Source organism: Oncorhynchus mykiss, chromosome 7, assembly GCF_013265735.2.
Source record: "Oncorhynchus mykiss isolate Arlee chromosome 7, USDA_OmykA_1.1, whole genome shotgun sequence".
NCBI classification, from domain to species: Eukaryota; Metazoa; Chordata; class Actinopteri; order Salmoniformes; family Salmonidae; genus Oncorhynchus; species Oncorhynchus mykiss.
The window spans coordinates 21,773,211-21,790,862 of record NC_048571.1 but is presented as its reverse complement, the minus strand read 5'-3'; the positions used below and the strand labels follow the sequence as shown (position 1 = coordinate 21,790,862).

At 41.9% G+C, this 17,652-nt stretch overlaps 1 protein-coding gene across 2 annotated transcripts in view; it reads right to left on the bottom strand.

Annotated features, from left to right (window-relative positions):
- Nucleotides 1–683: 683 nt before the first annotated feature.
- The window catches only part of LOC110527503 (anosmin-1), a 28,052-nt gene continuing 11,083 nt past the window's right edge, over nucleotides 684–17,652 (bottom strand). The window contains exons 4-15 of one of the 2 annotated variants that reach the window (XM_021608817.2): nucleotides 17,245–17,467; nucleotides 16,766–16,950; nucleotides 16,470–16,599; nucleotides 15,637–15,848; nucleotides 14,947–15,079; nucleotides 13,020–13,151; nucleotides 12,157–12,245; nucleotides 11,835–12,006; nucleotides 11,363–11,583; nucleotides 10,791–10,932; nucleotides 9,962–10,005; nucleotides 684–1,087 (exon numbers count right to left, since the gene is read on the bottom strand). In XM_021608817.2, the coding sequence (XP_021464492.2) occupies nucleotides 1,040–1,087; nucleotides 9,962–10,005; nucleotides 10,791–10,932; nucleotides 11,363–11,583; nucleotides 11,835–12,006; nucleotides 12,157–12,245; nucleotides 13,020–13,151; nucleotides 14,947–15,079; nucleotides 15,637–15,848; nucleotides 16,470–16,599; nucleotides 16,766–16,950; nucleotides 17,245–17,467 (1,731 nt within the window). In that variant the 3' untranslated portion in view covers nucleotides 684–1,039. Of the gene's footprint in view, nucleotides 1,088–9,326; nucleotides 10,006–10,790; nucleotides 10,933–11,362; nucleotides 11,584–11,834; nucleotides 12,007–12,156; nucleotides 12,246–13,019; nucleotides 13,152–14,946; nucleotides 15,080–15,636; nucleotides 15,849–16,469; nucleotides 16,600–16,765; nucleotides 16,951–17,244; nucleotides 17,468–17,652 lie in introns of those variants that run through there. The other variant, XM_021608816.2, reaches the window with a different exon arrangement.

Here is a 17,652-nt window from a genome sequence, read left to right as displayed (position 1 = left end):
GCAAGGAGGGCTTTCTTCAATGTGTGAACCAACTCCCTCATAGGATAAAAATAAACAGCCGTAAAAGGCGTAAAAGAGAGAGAGAGAGAGAGAGAGAGAGAGAGAGAGAGAGAGAGAGAGAGAGAGAGAGAGAGAGAGAGAGAGAGACCATAGCAGAGTCATATTCAGGTGCATGTGCACACATAGTGTAGTTAGACAGGCAGAAACACAGAGACCCAGTTGGTTGGGTTGAATGGGAACAAGTGTGAAGCCATGCACCATGGGTATAGAACACTGACAGACTGCGTTGCCGGGTGGTGTGTTTGTGTTTCCACATGTCCCCAGGAGACCTGTGTTTCAACAGCTAAGCTTTTGTTTGCACACCAAACAAGATATCATGTCAATAGAAACACAATGGTCGTCTATTTTCTCTGGTTTATAACTATGGACTTTTGAACCATACAGTATAAAATTATGCAGAGACAACACTTTTGACATGGAATTTACTTTGATTAAAACATCTCTATACAGAGTATGTCAGTTCACAAAAGGGTGAATTGGAAAGCATAAACACAGTAATACATGCAAATAAACCACTGTGACATAAATAAATGATTGACTAAATGTATGTACACCATTTACAGTACATGAGAGTTGGGACACAATATAACATCTTCAGCATATTAAAACGTAAAATGATGTAACTTTTATATTAACATTTTCTATTAATTAACAGTGACAAGTCACTGTCTATTTGTCGGAGAGAGGGAGGTTGTAATACAAACCATTTCATGCCAGAAACACTAGGATTTTACATGCAAAGCCAAGGTCAGTAAGGAATCTTAATCTACTGTATAACGACTCATATCCACATGCAACATTCAGAAGCATTTCCTCATTGAAGGGTTGGGTGAACTGTTTATTGGTTGGCTACTTGTTAGCAATTTATTTGATTGGTAGGGTGTACATACAACAGTAGAGGCATGACTGAGTAGAGTCTGAAAGAGAACCCTTCTCCCTTCTGTTGGTGGCTGTTCTCTAGTGTCCTGGGTCAGGGAGGTTAGTTCGGTGCAGTCTGGTCAGCTCTGGTCAGCTGATCTCTCAGTGCCTCTATGTTGTGCTGGTGATGATTCCTGAATCTTGGTCCTGAATGGTCACATTGAGATAGGCCAAACAAGTCGACAATAAGGTCAGGGTTAGGATTGCAAACTTACTGGTAATATGCCAAAATTACAGCATCTTAGGTAATAATGGTAATTAACAGGTAATCTATGGCAATGTATGGTAACTTTGGTAATTTATACTTTAAAATTTTTTTCAGTTTTTTAAATTTGATCTGTGTCCATATTGTCCATGAGTTTCTAGTAGATAGATCAAATAGTTAAAGAGAAAATAGTCTAATTAATGAAAAAAGGATCTAATCAAGAATGGAATTATATTCAATTAACTCAGTTACTCTTCCAACTAATTACTTTTTCACAACAGCCACCAGTTTGGCGGCAAAACATTTACAATATAGCCATATCGACACATTAAAATAAATTCAAGTGTCACGAACGTCATCTTGAAAATGACCGGACCAATGTGCAGCGTTGTGAGCGTACATTATCCTTTATTAAGAATGTTGCCAACAAAACAAGAAACACCAAAAACGAACGTGAATCTGACTAGGGCTATCTATACAGGCCACTAACACAGACAACTACCCACAACTAAGGTGGAAAAACTGGCTGCCTAAGTATGATTCCCAATCAGAGAAAACGATAGACAGCTGTCCCTGATTGAGAACCATACCCAGTCAAAACATAGAAACAGAAAACATAGAATTAAAGAAATGCCCCCCCCTAGTCACACCCTGTCCTAACCAAAATAGAGAATAAAAGCCTCTCTATGGCCAGGGCGTGACCCCCAAAGGCGCACCACCCAAAGGTGCGGACTCCGGCCGCAAAACCTGAATCTATAGGGGAGGGTCCGGGTGGGCATCTATTTGGTGGCGGCTCCGGTGCGGGACGCAGACCCTTCTCCACCTCTGGCTCCCCCCACTTTGGTGGCGCCTCTGGACTGGGGACCCTCACTGCAGGCCCCGGACTGGGGACCCTCGTTGCTGTCCCTGGACTGGGGGCCCTCGTTGCAGGCCCCGGACTGGGGACCGTCGCTGGAGGCTCCGGACAGGAGGTCGTCGCTGGAGGCTCCGGACCGGAGACCGTCGCTGGAATCATGTAGTAACCAAGAAAGTGTTAAACAAATCAAAATACATTTGATATTTGAGATTATTCGAAGTAGCCACCCTTTGCCTTGATGACAGCTTTGCACACTCATGGCATTCTCTCAACCAGCTTCATGAGGTAGTCACCTGGAATGCATTTCAATGAACAGGTGTGCCTTGTTAAAAGTTCATTTGTGGAATTTCTTTCCTTCTTAATATATTTGAGCCAATCAGTTGTGTTGTGACAAGGTAGGGGTGGTATACAGAAGATAGCCCTATTTTCTAAAAGACCAAGTCCATATTACGGCAAGAACAGCTCAAATCAGCAAAAAGAAACTACAGCCCATCATTACTTTAAGACATGAAGGTCAGTCACTCCAGAAAATGTGCAGTCGCAAAAACAATCAAGTGTTATGATGAAACTGGCTCTCATGAGGACCGCTACAGGAAAGCACGACTCAGAGTTACCTCTTGGGCTCCTGAGTCGGGCAGCGGTCTAATGCACTGCATCTCAGTGCTGGAGGCGTCACTACAGACCTTGGTTGGATTCCAGGCTGCATCACAACTGGCCGTGATTGGGAGTCCTATAGGGCGGTGCACAATTGGCCCAGCGTCGTCCGGATTAGGATTTGGCCAGGCTAGGCCGTCATTGTTAATAAGAATTTGTTCTTAACTGACTTGCCTAGTAAACATTTTTTTTTTAACTCTGCTGCAAAGGAAACATTCATTAGAGTTTAATGCACCTCGGATTGCAGTCCAAATAAATGCTTCGCAGAGTTCAAGTAACAGACACATCTCAACATCAACTGTTCAGAGGAGACTGCGTGAATCAGGCCTTCATGGTCGAATTGCTACAAAGAAACCACTACTAAAGGACACCAATAAGAAGAAGATACTTGCTTGGGCCAAGAAACACGAGCAACAGACATTAGACTGGTGGAAATCTGTCCTTTGGTCTGATGAGTCCAAATTGGAGAATTGTGGTTCCAACTGCCATGTCTTTGTGAGATGCAGAGTAGGTGAACGGATGATCTCTGCATGTGTGGTTCCCACCATGAAGCATGGAGGAGGAGGTGTGCTGGTGTGGGGTTGCTTTGGTGGTGACACTGTCTGTTATTTATTTTTAATTCAAGGCACACTTAACCAGCATGGCTAACACAGCATTCTGCAGCGATACGCCATCCCATCTGGTTTACGCTTGGTGGGACTATCATTTGTTTTTCAACAGGACAATGACCCAAAACACACCTCCAACTTTTTGGGTTACTACATGATTACATATGTATTATTTCATACTTTTGATGTTTTCACTATTATTCTACAATGTAGAAAATAGTTTTAAAAAAATTTTAAAAACTTGAATGAGTAGGTGTGTCTAAACGTTTGACTGGTACTGTACATTTTGAAGTTAGTTTGTTGCTAGGATATTGACATTTGTTGCTAGGTGCTAAAACATTAAAATAAATATGTGAAATATATTTGTATATTTTAAACATGCCTTCTAAACTGTTTTGATAGAAATCCCATATGTTCTCCCTTTTTCCTACATCCTCCGTCTCTACCTCTATTTGTCTACCCCCCCACCCCCCAGGGAAGGTCATAAACATAAGAGAACATACTCTTGAAACAGTTAGGAATACTATACCAGGATGGAGCTGGATAGATGTGCTTATGTTTGCAGCAAGGCCTTTCAGGACTCCCAGTACAGTGTATACTAGAGCATTCAGCCGATTACTGTTCATACAAGTGTTTTACACCATTATCTGCCATCAGTAGCGGTAAGTGCCGCTTACGATGATGGAGGACGTTTTTTTTTCATGAGCATGGCCTTGTTTCTATTACAGCATGTTGGATGACTGTCATTCATATTCCATTCACACAGTTCAATGTAACATCAACAGGTTTAGGCTACTACATGATACAAACATTTTCCCTATACCCATCATGAGGTTGCTATGACCTAGCCTATGAATGAGAGTTTACAACGTAGGTGCACACAGGTCGAGAGAAAAGGTGACAGACAGTGACACATGGACAGTGACACATTCAATACCGCCTTGCACACTCTTGCCTGCATCTAGCTTATCTAGGGTGTAATCATTAGTCGAACAGTTGCAAACAAGAGTTTCTATTGGACAAATTCAGGTATTTTTATCCCTGTTTCGTTTGCTTCCGTTTGAGAAATGTTTATACAACCCTTATCACCAGTAAGCACAGTTCACTTTCATAGCAGCCACGTTGTATTCCTTCTCACATCAATGCACTCTCTTCCTCTCACCTTTTCCCTTCGTTTGTGGACTTCAATGCAGAACACATCAGCTGTATGTGACCATGTGAAAAAACATTTCCAACCAAAACTGATGCACACTGCCTATATCTTTGTCCCCATATTAGCTAAAGTAACGTCCTAGTCAACATAGCTAGTTTAACTAATGCGTTAGTAAACCCGCTACAATCATACAGTAACATTACAGTGTAGTCAGTAAGCAGTTTAGCAGTTACACCAGCGGGCCCCGGTGGCAATAAATGAATAAAACCAAAATCTTACCTTGACTTGGAAGAGTTCCAGTGTTGTGTCGGATAGTCATAGCCAGCTAGCTAACATAGTATCCCTCTGTATCCCTCTCGGTGTTTGAGTAGCCTAAACTAGCCAGGTGCATTTGTTAGCTAAGTGAAGCTGAAAGTGGAATAAAAAATAAAAAATCGCTCTCCCTCTTGCTTCTCCTGTAATTCTTTTGTTGAAAACTGTTAAACTATTGTCTTTCTCTCATTGAGACAACTACTCACCACATTTGACGACATTTTATGCACTGCAGTGCTAGCCAGCTGTAGCTTATGCTTTTCACTACTAGATTAATTATCTGATCCTTTGATTGGGTGAACAACATGTCAGTTCATGCTCCAAGAGCTCTGATGGGTTGGAGGACATCCTCCGGAAGTTGTCATAATTACTGTGTCTATGGAAAGGGGTGAAGACCATGAGCCTCCTAGGTTTTGTATTGAAGTCAATGTATCAAGAGGAGGACGGAAGCTAACTTTCCTCTGGCTAACTTTCCTCTGGTGCTACCCTACAGAGTGCTGTTTAGGCTACTGTAGACCTTCATTGCAAAACAGTATGTTTTAATCAATTATTTTGCGACTTGAATATATTTAGTATATTATAGTATTAGTATAGTATAGTATTTTTTTATGTTTTTGCATTTTTATATTTATGAAATTCACTGAGGATTGTCCTCCCCTTCCTCCTCTGAGGAGCCGCCACTGCCTGCCATAAAGTAGGTTTCCATCCAATTGGAAACAGATTTTCATGGGAATATTCTCATATCTGCATGAAGAAAATATAGCATTTTCTCACCAGTTGTTTCCATCAAACTGACTTGTTGCAGATAGAAAAAACATGCGTGATGACAGAGTGCACACAACATGTACTCTAGCTTTAGTTTTCATGTACCAAATAGAAATCTAGTGTTCAATGTGTTTCCATCGCATTTCAACTCTACCGATAGTTTTGTCACTAACGTTGTTGCGTTAAATAGCAAATGTGCCTACTCTGATCTTGGCACGTGCGATGTAGCCAACAGCTCGCAGATACAGTGCGGATAGGCGCTGCAGGTAGGCTGGTCTACACGAAGAGATTATGGATAAGAGCGAGAATGTTTTTATTTGACAAAACGTTTATCAAGCGTCGATCATCATGTCACCAGAATAAGACCCTCGACATTTATTAGAAAGGAGCATCAAGCTCATACAATGCACTTTCACCACCCTGTGAAGTTCATTATTATTTATACCGAGGTAAACACAGTTTCAAATGAGATATTTGACGGATATTCGCGCTTTCAAACGTGTTATTATAAAAAATAAAATAAAAATTGTATTATTATATTATTTTTTTAATCAACAATCGCGCTTTCAAACTACTTGAGCCACAGACTCCAAATACGTGTCACGATGTTGGAAAAATTGCGCATAACATTGCACAGGTCTTATTTTCACGATTTGGACATTAATTCGCTTTCCAAAGCAAATAAACATGTGGAAATGTGAACAGCATTTTGTATTCCTAGTTGAATTAGTTAGGGAGCGTAAACAAAGTACAACTTTTTTGTATTCGATTTTCAATAGCTCCTTGGTCATGTGACCTACTTGACTCAAACAAGGTTCAGAATGTCCACTGACTACCCTTCTATACTGCGCACCCTTTAGTTTGTCTATTTTCATCGCACACATTTTTACATTAATTTTTCAAACGTTCTAATTTCAATAGCTCCTTGGTCATGTGACCTACTGGACTCAAACAAGGTTCAGAATGTACAGTCAGTGGGCCTACATTTTGCACACCCTTTAGTTTGTCCATTTTCATCTCACACATTTTTACATTAATTTTTCAAACGTTCTAATTTCAATAGCTCCTTGGTCATGTGACCTACTGGACTCAAACAAGGTTCAGAATGTACAGTCAGTGGGCCTACATTTTGCACACCCGTTAGTTTGTCAATTTTCATCTCACAAGATTTTACATGAAATTTTCTAACTTTACAATTTCAATAGCTCCTTGGTCAAACAAACTTCAGAATGTCCACGGACTAACCTTATATGTTGCACACTCTTGTGTGTGCACTGTAAAATCACTCAGTGTAACATACATTTTTCATAGTTTTAAATTTTAATAGCTCCTAGTCATGTCAATTACACACCTAAGTGTGAATATACACTGCGTAACCTCTAGTCATGTATCTTCTATATTGTTGTACATTAATATTAGTTTGACAATTAGGGGGTTCAGTCCAGTATTGTGTTTACCCTTTTCTTCAATATTTATCTATAATAATTGGTAGTTCAAAGTACTTATTTTCCCAGTTTTTTTTATTTTGGCGCAGTATTTAACAGCGGTACACAATAGGAAAGAGACAGATAATATCTCCTTTCATCGTTAATATCAACCATAAAGGAAAAGGGCAAAGTACGAGAGTCATATAATTAATTGTCCAAAGCAGGGATGGAGAGTGAGCTTGTGAGGTAGGCTGCAGTGGGTTTGCTGGTCAATACATATACTGAACATGTAACCACAGTAATGGTGGCCATAAAATTAATGAATAAAAATTGAATATTGACAAATTAAACAGAAATTGTAGACCTTTAATCTTTTCCAACATGTCAACAGACACTTTACTTCAAATAAGTACAAAACATTTCAGTGTTAACTTCCTCTTTATCCCTGGTTGATGTACATTTTAGACCCTGTTCAGTGTGGATGGGGTATAGCATACATTTACAACAACAAAGACTGCCCTTCCCGTTTGTGTTCTTCACTCTGTTGAGCTCGTTTGTCTTCATTCCTAGGCACAGCACATGGAACCACCATTGGCATGCAAAACATTCAATCTAAAACAAAACAAAGCATAACACGTTATAAATAATATCAAATATTAATGCGGTATGGTGAATTAGCCATCCATTGTGTTATATCATAAATTGTCTTACATGCCGTCACTGATTATAAACATGTTAAATAAAGTTACTAACCCAGTCAGTCTTTCGGCCACATCCAGGTTCTTTATCAGTGGCACACACGAAGCAGTTGTTGGCCTTGTTGAACTCTGAAGTCATAGGCATGAACTGAACATATGGCTGTTCCACACAACTAAATAAAAAGAAAGAATTTACATTTACTTTGAATGAAATGTCCTTACATTACATACCAGACATTTTTAGTATATCCTCAGCCATTTCTTTTCGCAGTTGCTCCATGTGTTTTTGTGAAGGTTCTATATTAATTACAAAGACCCCACAGCTGAAGGTGTCCTGCTGCATGGCGGGAGTTATTTCCCCTCCTTTACACTTTATGTCCACCCCGTCGTCTTTTCCATGTCAGGATCTTCTCATTTTGAAGTATTCTCTTTTTTTATGTAAACATAATGGAATTCTGATTAGTTATAGGCAAACGAATACACATGCCAAAACTGTATGCTGATTTCCTTATCACTATAATCTAGTAGAGGTAATTTCCTTTATGCCCCATTCTACACAGCCTAAAGTATAGGCACTGAACCATTTACAGGAGAATAATACAAGTAGCATATAGGATCCAACCCTATCACAGAGTGAATAAATGTAGAGTGTTTGTAAGCACCAAAGTGTATTAAAGTGTGTCAAGAAAAGAGCCCCAATTAGGGGTCAGTGTACTCCAGTAAAAAAGGGCTGGTTTAGATTAGAAACTGTTGTCCTGTGCCCCCATTCATAGGGGCATGAGAGACTAGTCAGTGGTAGAATTGAGTTGGCACTTTATTGGCCCAAACACCCACAGACCCACAGGGTTGAGGTTACTCATGGACAGTAATTAGTCATTTTTCATTTTTTTTTGTTGCATTGACACATTGTGTCTTCTAACTGTCCAAGAATAGGATCCAAAGTGTTAGGATATATTTGTTCCCATAAATACAAAGGAGGATGTCTCTCCTCATACCTCTGGCACTTTAGTCAGACTGCCAGATTGTGTAAAAAACGTTATGATGGGGCCGGCAACGGAGTTCCCATTGACTAAGCACCACAGAGACCAATCAGGAGAGAATACATACAAGTCAAGGGTGCCAATTGAAAGTCAAGGGGTGTGTCGGTAAATTCCTGCATCCATCACAGCTGTCATTCTATTTTTTTTTATATAGTTAGACTTTACTCGCATTAAATCTGTGGATGGAAACGGGGTTACAGACAGCAAATTAAATCAGCATTAACATATCAGTAAGGATGGCTTCGACGCTTGAACCAACAACTCCCTCATAAGATAAAAAATAAACAGGTAAAGGACCCCGAAGATGTAAAATAGAGAGAGAGAGAAACCATAGTAGTCACATTCAGGTGCATGTGCACACATAGTGTAGTTAGACAGGCAGAAACACAGAGACCCAGTTGGTTGGGTTGAATGGGAACAAGTGTGAAGCCATGCACCATGGGTATAGAACGCTGACAGACTGCGTTGCCGGGTGGTGTGTGTGTTTGTGTTTCCACACGTCCCCAGCTAACCTTTCGTTTGCACACCAACAAATATATGTCAATAGAAACACAATGGTCGTCCATTTTCTCTGGTTTATAACTATGGACTTTTGAACCATACAGTATCAAATATGCACAGACACAATGCTTTTTGACATGGAATTTACTTTGACTTAGAACATCTCTGTACAGGGTATGTCAGTTTACAAAAGGGTGAACTAGAAAGAACATACACCGTCAAAAGTAACACAAAGACAACTGTGTACAGTAATACATACAAATAAACCATTGTAGACATAAATAAATTATAGACTTAACTGTATGTACACCATTTACAGTACATGAGTTGGGGCACAAAATGACATCTTCAGCATATTAAAATGTCAAATAACAAAATGTATTAATTAACAGTGACAAGTCACTGTCTATTTGTCGGAGAGAGGGAGGTTGTAATACAAACCATTTCATGCCAGAAACACTAGGATTTTACATGCAAAGCCAAGGTCTCTAAGGAATCTTAATCTACTGTATAACGACTCATATCCACATGCAACATTCAGAAGCATTTCCTCATTGAAGGGTTGGGTGAACTGTTTATTGGTTGGCTACTTGTTAGCAATTTATTTGATTGGTAGGGTGTACATACAACAGTAGAGGCATGACTGAGTAGAGTCTGAAAGAGAACCCTTCTCCCTTCTGTTGGTGGCTGTTCTCTAGTGTCCTGGGTCAGGGAGGTTAGTTCGGTGCAGTCTGGTCAGCTCTGGTCAGCTGATCTCTCAGTGCCTCTATGTTGGGCTGGTGCTGGTGATGGTTCCTGAGTCTAGGTCCTGAGATAGGACAAACAAGTCAACAATATGGTCAGAGTTAGGGTTGCAAAGCTACCGGTAATTTACGAAAGTTACTAGATTCTTCAGTAATAATGGCAATTAACAGATAATCTATGGAAACTATAGTGATTTATACTTGAATAACCAAAATGTATATTTATTCATATATAAAGTATACATTTATTATATTTGTGTTCATATTGTCCATGAGTTTCTAGTGGATAGACCACATGGTTCAAGAGAAAATAGCCTAATTAATGAAAAAAAGCATCTAATCAACAATGGCGTTATTTTCAGTGAACTCTGCAACTCCTCCAACTATTGTATTTTTTTCACAACTACAACCAGTTTGTACCCAAAACATTTACAGCAAAAACATATTGATATAGTCAAATAAGTAAGTGAGTAAAAAATAGAAAGGATAGTTCATGCTGAAATCCTTACATTAAACACATACATTTACAAAGTTATATTTAGAATAAAGTTGTATAGCTTTGTCATTCATTCATTTATTTTAAAATCATCTTATTGGATTTGTTGTAATATATTTTACATGAGGCCACGCAGAGGGCCAGAGATAGTCAGCAGTACCCCAAAATGCCACTAGATGTCATATGGTAAAATTCCATACATTTCTTGAAAGTTACAAAATTATAGTAGTTTACTGGTAGTCTTTGAAAGTTTCCAGTAATATACTCTCCTTTTGCAACCCTAGTCAGACTGCAACATCATAAATCTCTTTTAGCGTCTGGAAAAGAGCAAGATAATCCAATCCATGATCTTACTGTGCTGCAGGACTGGTGAGATGTCGGGAGTGCAAAAAGTCTTGGTGGTGGCAGGACCCTCTCCTCCGGCTCCAATCACCTGGATCTCCAGCCTGTAGAGGGTGGCTAGCTGCAGACCTGACACTACCAGGACATTACGCTCCTGACAGAAGAGGGAAGACAACAATACAGGGGCTCATTAACTGTTAAAAGGGGCTGGTTGGCTTTTTCCTATATGGATGTTTTGGTCACCTTACTCTACTACCCCCCCTTTGCCGTGAAACTACTTATTTAAACTGCAACAAATCATGGGAATTTGTAAAAATGGATTACTTGGACATTTTTGGGTTAGTTATGGGAATTTTCATTTCCTGAGACAAATGGTCAGATTTGTTGCATAAAGGTGGGCTAATTCATTGAGTTGATATGGGTTTCCAGTTATGGTGGTACCCCACTGGGGAGACACTGGTTGAATCGACCGTTGTTTCCATGTCATTTCAATGAAATTATGTTGAACCAACGTGGAAAAGAAGCTGAAATGACGTCTGTGCCTGGTGGGACAGCACTATTTGGTTTTATAATGATGGACTTACTGGTGGTAGTATCTGGGACTGTGAGATTAGGCTGTTGGGAAGGTTGTTATGGCGACTGGCTGAGGTCACTTCCGCCCATGTGACCTGGAACCCGTGGAGCTGTCGGGGTGGGAGTGGCGCAGACACATCCCATGTAAACACAGCTGTGACGTTACCCTTGTGGGCCATGAAGGAGGCGGTCAGGTTCTCTGCCTTGGACAGCACCTTCGGAGGAGTAGTTCCTATGGGACAAACATAAAGAGTGTTTGAGGGGACCAGTTTGAGCAAAGCAATGCGCAGAATTGCAAATCTTGATCACATAATGACGATTCATTTAGGATGCAAGGTGATATGTAGATCAGTGATTCAGTCCGACTTCAATGTAGTTCCTCTCAAACATAGAGAGGTACACCAATGGACATGTGAACTGAAGGGTCACTAGGTCAATGACAAAGTGTCCAAAGTGGTTTTTGGGTGGTCAGTGGTGTCTCACCTTCCTGGCCGGGACAGGCTATGTGTTTGGGGCTCTTGGCCCTGATGCTGGCGCAGGAGGGGGTAAAGAAGAAGGTGGTTTCTGCTTGGGCACGTCCCTTAGTACCCAGTGGCTGGAGGTTCACTCTGTACTTACAGGAGAAGAGCAGGCCGGGGAGGCTGGCAAAGCCCTCCTATAAGAGGTTGAAGACAGCGGACACAGATATGATGAGAGCAGCCTATACTGTAACTCCAATAGAGATAGATACCCTTTGCCTTACTTGAAGTTTCATCATAACTTGTTTCACCATAAATCGGTTGTATGGCTGAATGAAACTGGTTACCTGTGTGATGATATTGTCCACTCCTTTGGTCTGGTTGTGTCCACAGTACTCTGGTACCCACTGGACACGATACCGAACTACAGTGGGATCTGAGAGAAATTGAAAGTAGTATAAATCAGTAATCATTCATCATCAACTGCCGATTTGTCGCATAACACTGGTGACGAAGCACACATTGTCCTTTCAAAAAAGGACAATAAAGCTCAACTTGTTCAGACAGAACAGATTATTTGATGCAAAATGTAAGAAAAGCTGTTCCTCAGTTGGCTCTTTGTGTATGTAGCCCAGTGTGTGTGCTCTGGGTAGCCCAGTGTGTGTGCTCTGGGTAGCCCAGTGTGTGTGCTCTGGGTAGCCCAGTGTGTGTGCTCTGGGTAGCCCAGTGTGTGTGCTCTGGGTAACCCAGTGTGTGTGCTCTGGGTAGCCCAGTGTGTGTGCTCTAGGCAGCCCAGTGTGTGTGCTCTGGGTAGCCCAGTGTGTGTGCTCTGGGTAGCCCAGTGAGTCAGCGATGCTAGCTTACTGTGCTCATATTCCTGCATGAACAGGATTCAGGATGTACTTCTGTGCATCTTATCAGCTTGTAAGAAAGCAGCCTTTTGTTTCAGCCTTTTGTTTGTTTAATTACCCACAAGCAGCCTGTACATTTACGATAATCTCTCTGTTTACATCACAATAGGGAGGTGGTGGTTAGAGGATTATTTCCTCAGCAGCACTGCTGTTCTTATCAAAGGCCAAATCAAATGTGTGTGTGTGTGTGTGTGTGTGTGTGTGTGTGTGTGTGTGTGTGTGTGTGTGCTTGCGTGTGTGCGCCTATGAGTGCGTTCATTCATGCGTGTGTGGCTGTGTCTTGGTTTCTCCCTGCATACCTGTGCTCCTCTGCCAGTAGACCCGGACCTGCAGCTGGCCATCCTGGTAGAAGGGGGTGCCCACATCCAACACATCAGGGATAAGGCCCTCGGAGATGGGGACCGGGCGGGCGCCAGACCTCTGCTCCTCCCCTGATTGTGGAACAATGAAAATGGGAACAAAGCGATGTTAGATCAGATGCAAACATACACTACATGCCAAAACACTATAGCTTTCCCTTTTTACCCTAATTTTGACAGGGTGTCATGCTGAGACGAAGGTCTCTTTCACAGATCAGCCCTGTATACACACCAATATACACATCAATATTCACATCAATATACACATCAATACACAAAATGCAAAACACATTCATAGGAAACAAACACACTCTTCAGTAAAAAGGTCCTCAATTAGCCTTTTCCGTCAATCCAGATACCCAGAAAATGTTTCAGCTGGGACACGATCAATGAGGGCACCATCCAATGTACATACACAATACAGTATATACAAAAGTATGTGGACACTCCTTCAAATTAGTGGATTTGGCTATGTCAGCCCCACCCGTTGCTGACAGACGTATGAAATCGAGCACACAGCCATGCAATCTCCATAGACAAACATTGGCAGTAGAATGGCCTTACTGAAGAGCTCAGTGACTTTCAACGTGGCACCATCATAAGATGCCACCTTTTCAATAAGTCAGTTCGTCAAATTTCCGCCCAACTCTAATTGCAGTTATTGTGAAGTGGAAATGTCTAGGAGCAACAACGGCTCAGCCGCGAAGAGGTAGGCCACACAAGCTCACAGAATGGAACCACCGAGTGCTGAAGCTCGTAAAAATCGCCTGTCCTCGGTTGCAATACTGACTACCAAGTTTCAAACTGCTTCTGGAAGCAACGTCAGCACAAGAACTGCTAGTCTGGAGCTCCATGAAATGGGTTTCCATGGCCGAGCAGCCGCACACAAGCCTAAAATCAACATGCACAATGCCAAGCCTCGGCTGGAGTGGTGTAAAGTTCACCACTCCACCAAGTTATTTGGCCACTTTAGTTGTAATACAAACCTCATCAAAACAGGCCTATGGGCTATGTGTGCGACTATGATTAGAAAAAGTCGCAAAAAAAGGCATTGTTTCTTATGCTGGGCATCATTCACAAGTAATATAGAATTCACAAGTGATAGGCTAATATTGTCAACCATCAGACTATTCTTAATTTAATCTTGTCTTTACATATCCGAAATAATATATGTGTGAAATTTGTTTTGATTTAAAATGGTCCATTATCAGGCACCTGTCTCGAAACATGGGCAGTGGAACAAATACATGCCATCTATGCACTTAAACAGCAAATGGAGGAAGCTTTTCCCGTGGTTAATTTTCACGCCAGCCAGGAAGGCTATACCGCTGTTGTAAAGATAAACAATGAGCTTAATATTAGGAAAGTTGAGAAATAAATATAATAGGCCTAGCCTATGAAAGCTGATGGGGTCCTCCTCTTTTTAATAGAGGCCATCACTCTGTTTTCTCACGCAATTGCATAGCCTATAGAAATGTTGCGCAATATGAGCTCATTGGCTCTCATGAAGTGTTTGATTAGATCTTTGATTACAATTGCATTGATGCTGAGTACCAGGCAGTTTGCAAGTTTGGTAGGCTAATAATGACCATCAGCAGTATCAGAGCTTGGAGAAGCCTAATTACCGTGATAAACGATATTTGACTGCAGTCATGACTCGTGACTGGTCATGTAGTGTATCACTCTTCCAACCTCAATATACTGGGTAAATATTTAATAGAGTTGCAAAATTCTGTAAATCCTCCAACTGGGATTTCCTAGAAAAACCAGGGAACTTTGAGAATGTTCCCAGAATTTGAGGAGCCTAATTATCAAACATTTTCCTTAACAAATGACAGCTGATAAGCTTTGACTGTTGTTGACGTACTGTGTTGTGTGTTGAAGTGCAGGGTGGTTTTGGGACTCTTCAGTGGGGTCTGTCCCCAGTAGGATACGGCCTGTAGCTCCACACTGTAACTCCTTTTAGCTCGCAGACTCTCCAGCTCCACATAGCTCTGCCCCTGGATAAACACACAAGACAGAGGGGTTATGGGGTCAGGAAGACATAGCTGTGTCCTCTGCATCCACACAACAAAAGGTACAAAGTAGGTCCAATAACCACAGCAATAACTTGCCGGGAAATTTTCATTTTCCAAAACAGACACAAGCTAATGCAGATTTAATAGCATCAATTTGCGATTCATTTGCCAGAGGCAACAACTATACAATTGCTTGATTTGGTGTGTAAGCACTAAGCACCATGCGATTGGAAGGTTTATGCCATCAAAGCCACACACACTGCCATTGTTTATCCTTACAACAAGCCATTTGTTGTGGCTTGAGGAAAGAAAGAACAGGCTTCCACTCTACATTGTCCCAGGGAATGTCCCATGTTAATGAGTGCCTACATGTCAGGGTAGAAAAAGGGTTCCAAAAGGGTTCTCTCCTATGGGGACAGCCGAAGAACCCTTTTAGTTTCTAGAACTCGACCGCCAAAGCCCCTCAGACCACATCATTCCATTTCTATTGGTATGACTGACCTACCACATGTGCCCAACATGTCAACTCTACGACTTACCCCATTGACCATCTTCCTCCTCTTTGTCTTAGGTGGTGCTGTGGCCCCAGTGCTGCCTGTGGCCCAGCTCCAGGAAACCTTGTAGTGGTGTACAGGGACATCCAGGTCTGAGGGGATGGACCAGCGCAGCCGGACCGACACTGCCCTGCCGCCAGGGCCAAAGGTCACGTTGGACACCCTCAGCTCAGATGGGGCAGGGGGGCCGGAGGGGTCTGGGGACGACATCATTAATCAATCAGGTGTCATTGGTCTGAAGTAAACATCAGTAGTGTTTCTGGTGTTTCTATGTTAAACCGTTTTGTTATATTTCAGTCTTCTGTGATGTATATAAAGTGTAACATTGGGATGCAAACTCAAAATGTAATACATTTCAACTCTATATCTGACATGGACATGGTACATTTGTCTTCTTTTTTTAAAGCCCATAACCATGTGTGTGAGGTGTATACTTCAGTTTCAAAGTAGATTTGTACTGAAAATCAGCCTGTGTGACCCTGATTTAACCCACTGCAGTAAAAAGGTCAATCAATCATGGAGGCATTCTCACTGACAAATGCAGCACAGCTAACCCACACCGCACATTACAGCTGCCAAATACATGAAGCTTTAGTAACTGTCTATTAAAGCTATTCATACATTGACTGGAAGGTATTACAGCTCTAGGGGGCTTAAGCACAATAAAGCACTTCAGAAATGGCCAAAAGCCAATGTAATTAGTCTGTATTCATCTTCATTACAGCCAGTGCAATATCACCCCAGGTTGTTTAAGCCAGCCTCACACACACACACAGACACACACGCAAGCAGACACACAAACAAACACACGCGCACACCTTTCTTGGTGTGGATGTGGCGACTGGGAGTGGTGAACCCTCTGGTCCCGTGGACGTTCACTGCTGCCACTCTGAACTGGTACCACCGGCCTGCCCGGATGTCAGCCAGCCGCGCTTTCTCCTCTGTGGTCTAGAGAGAGAGAGAGACAGAGAGAGAGAGAGAGTTGTTTAACTTCATGAACAATCAATACATTGCCACACAGTGAACTCTAAGTAGATTACATTAATTTGTCCCCTTATAATCAACTAAATCCAGTATTAATAAGTGAGCATCCCCCCAAAAAAGGCTGACTAACCTGTGCTACCACCTCCCACTGCGTAGCAGCATCCTCACTGGGTTGTATCCCGTAGTTCCACCTCCTCTGGACCACGTAGATGACCGGCTCGGCCGACACGTTGAATCGGGAGGACCAGCTCACCTCCATCTGGCCAGACCTCAGCTCCTCAAAACTCAGCTCCTTCCTGGGCTTCAGAGGGGCACCTGGAAGGGTGAAGTGGGTCGTTTCAAGGTCATGTGATCATTCGATTTTAGTCATTGAGCAGATGTTCTTATCCAGAGCAATTCTTTTTTACATAGTTAGCTAAGGGAATCGAACCTTCCACTGACATCAGTGAATTATCTAAGAGAAAGTTCGTTTTTTTATCTCATCTTGGAATTGTCCGACAAATTGGTTGCAGATAATATATTGGTTGTAACCAACCAACAAAAAAATTATGTACTGAAGTTTCCCGTCTATTTTACTAAACATACTGTGTGTACCGGAGGTTGCTGTACCTTTGTTAAGGTTCTTGGGAGGTTGGCAGGTGTGCCCACAGCCGTTGGAACAGCACTTCTTCTGGGCAGAGCACTCTCTGTCCTCCTCGCATCCCTCCACACACGCCGCCGCAAATCCGCTGGCCTTCTCAGGGGCAGGGCAGTCACCCTGCTTCACTGCCACCACCGAGCGCAGGAACTCACAACTCGTCACACACTCCCAGTGCTTCTTGGGAATTGATCGCTGGGGTGGAGGATTGGGGGACAGAGAGAGAGAGAGTGTTAGAAAGCATAGATGCTTTACTACTAAAATAACATGCAGAAAAACTGTACAGAAACTGTAGGAAAAAGATCAGTTTCTGATTACTTACTGATTAAGGAAATTGAAGAAGCACTGAGGTAAAATATGCCTGTGTCAGATTACTTTTG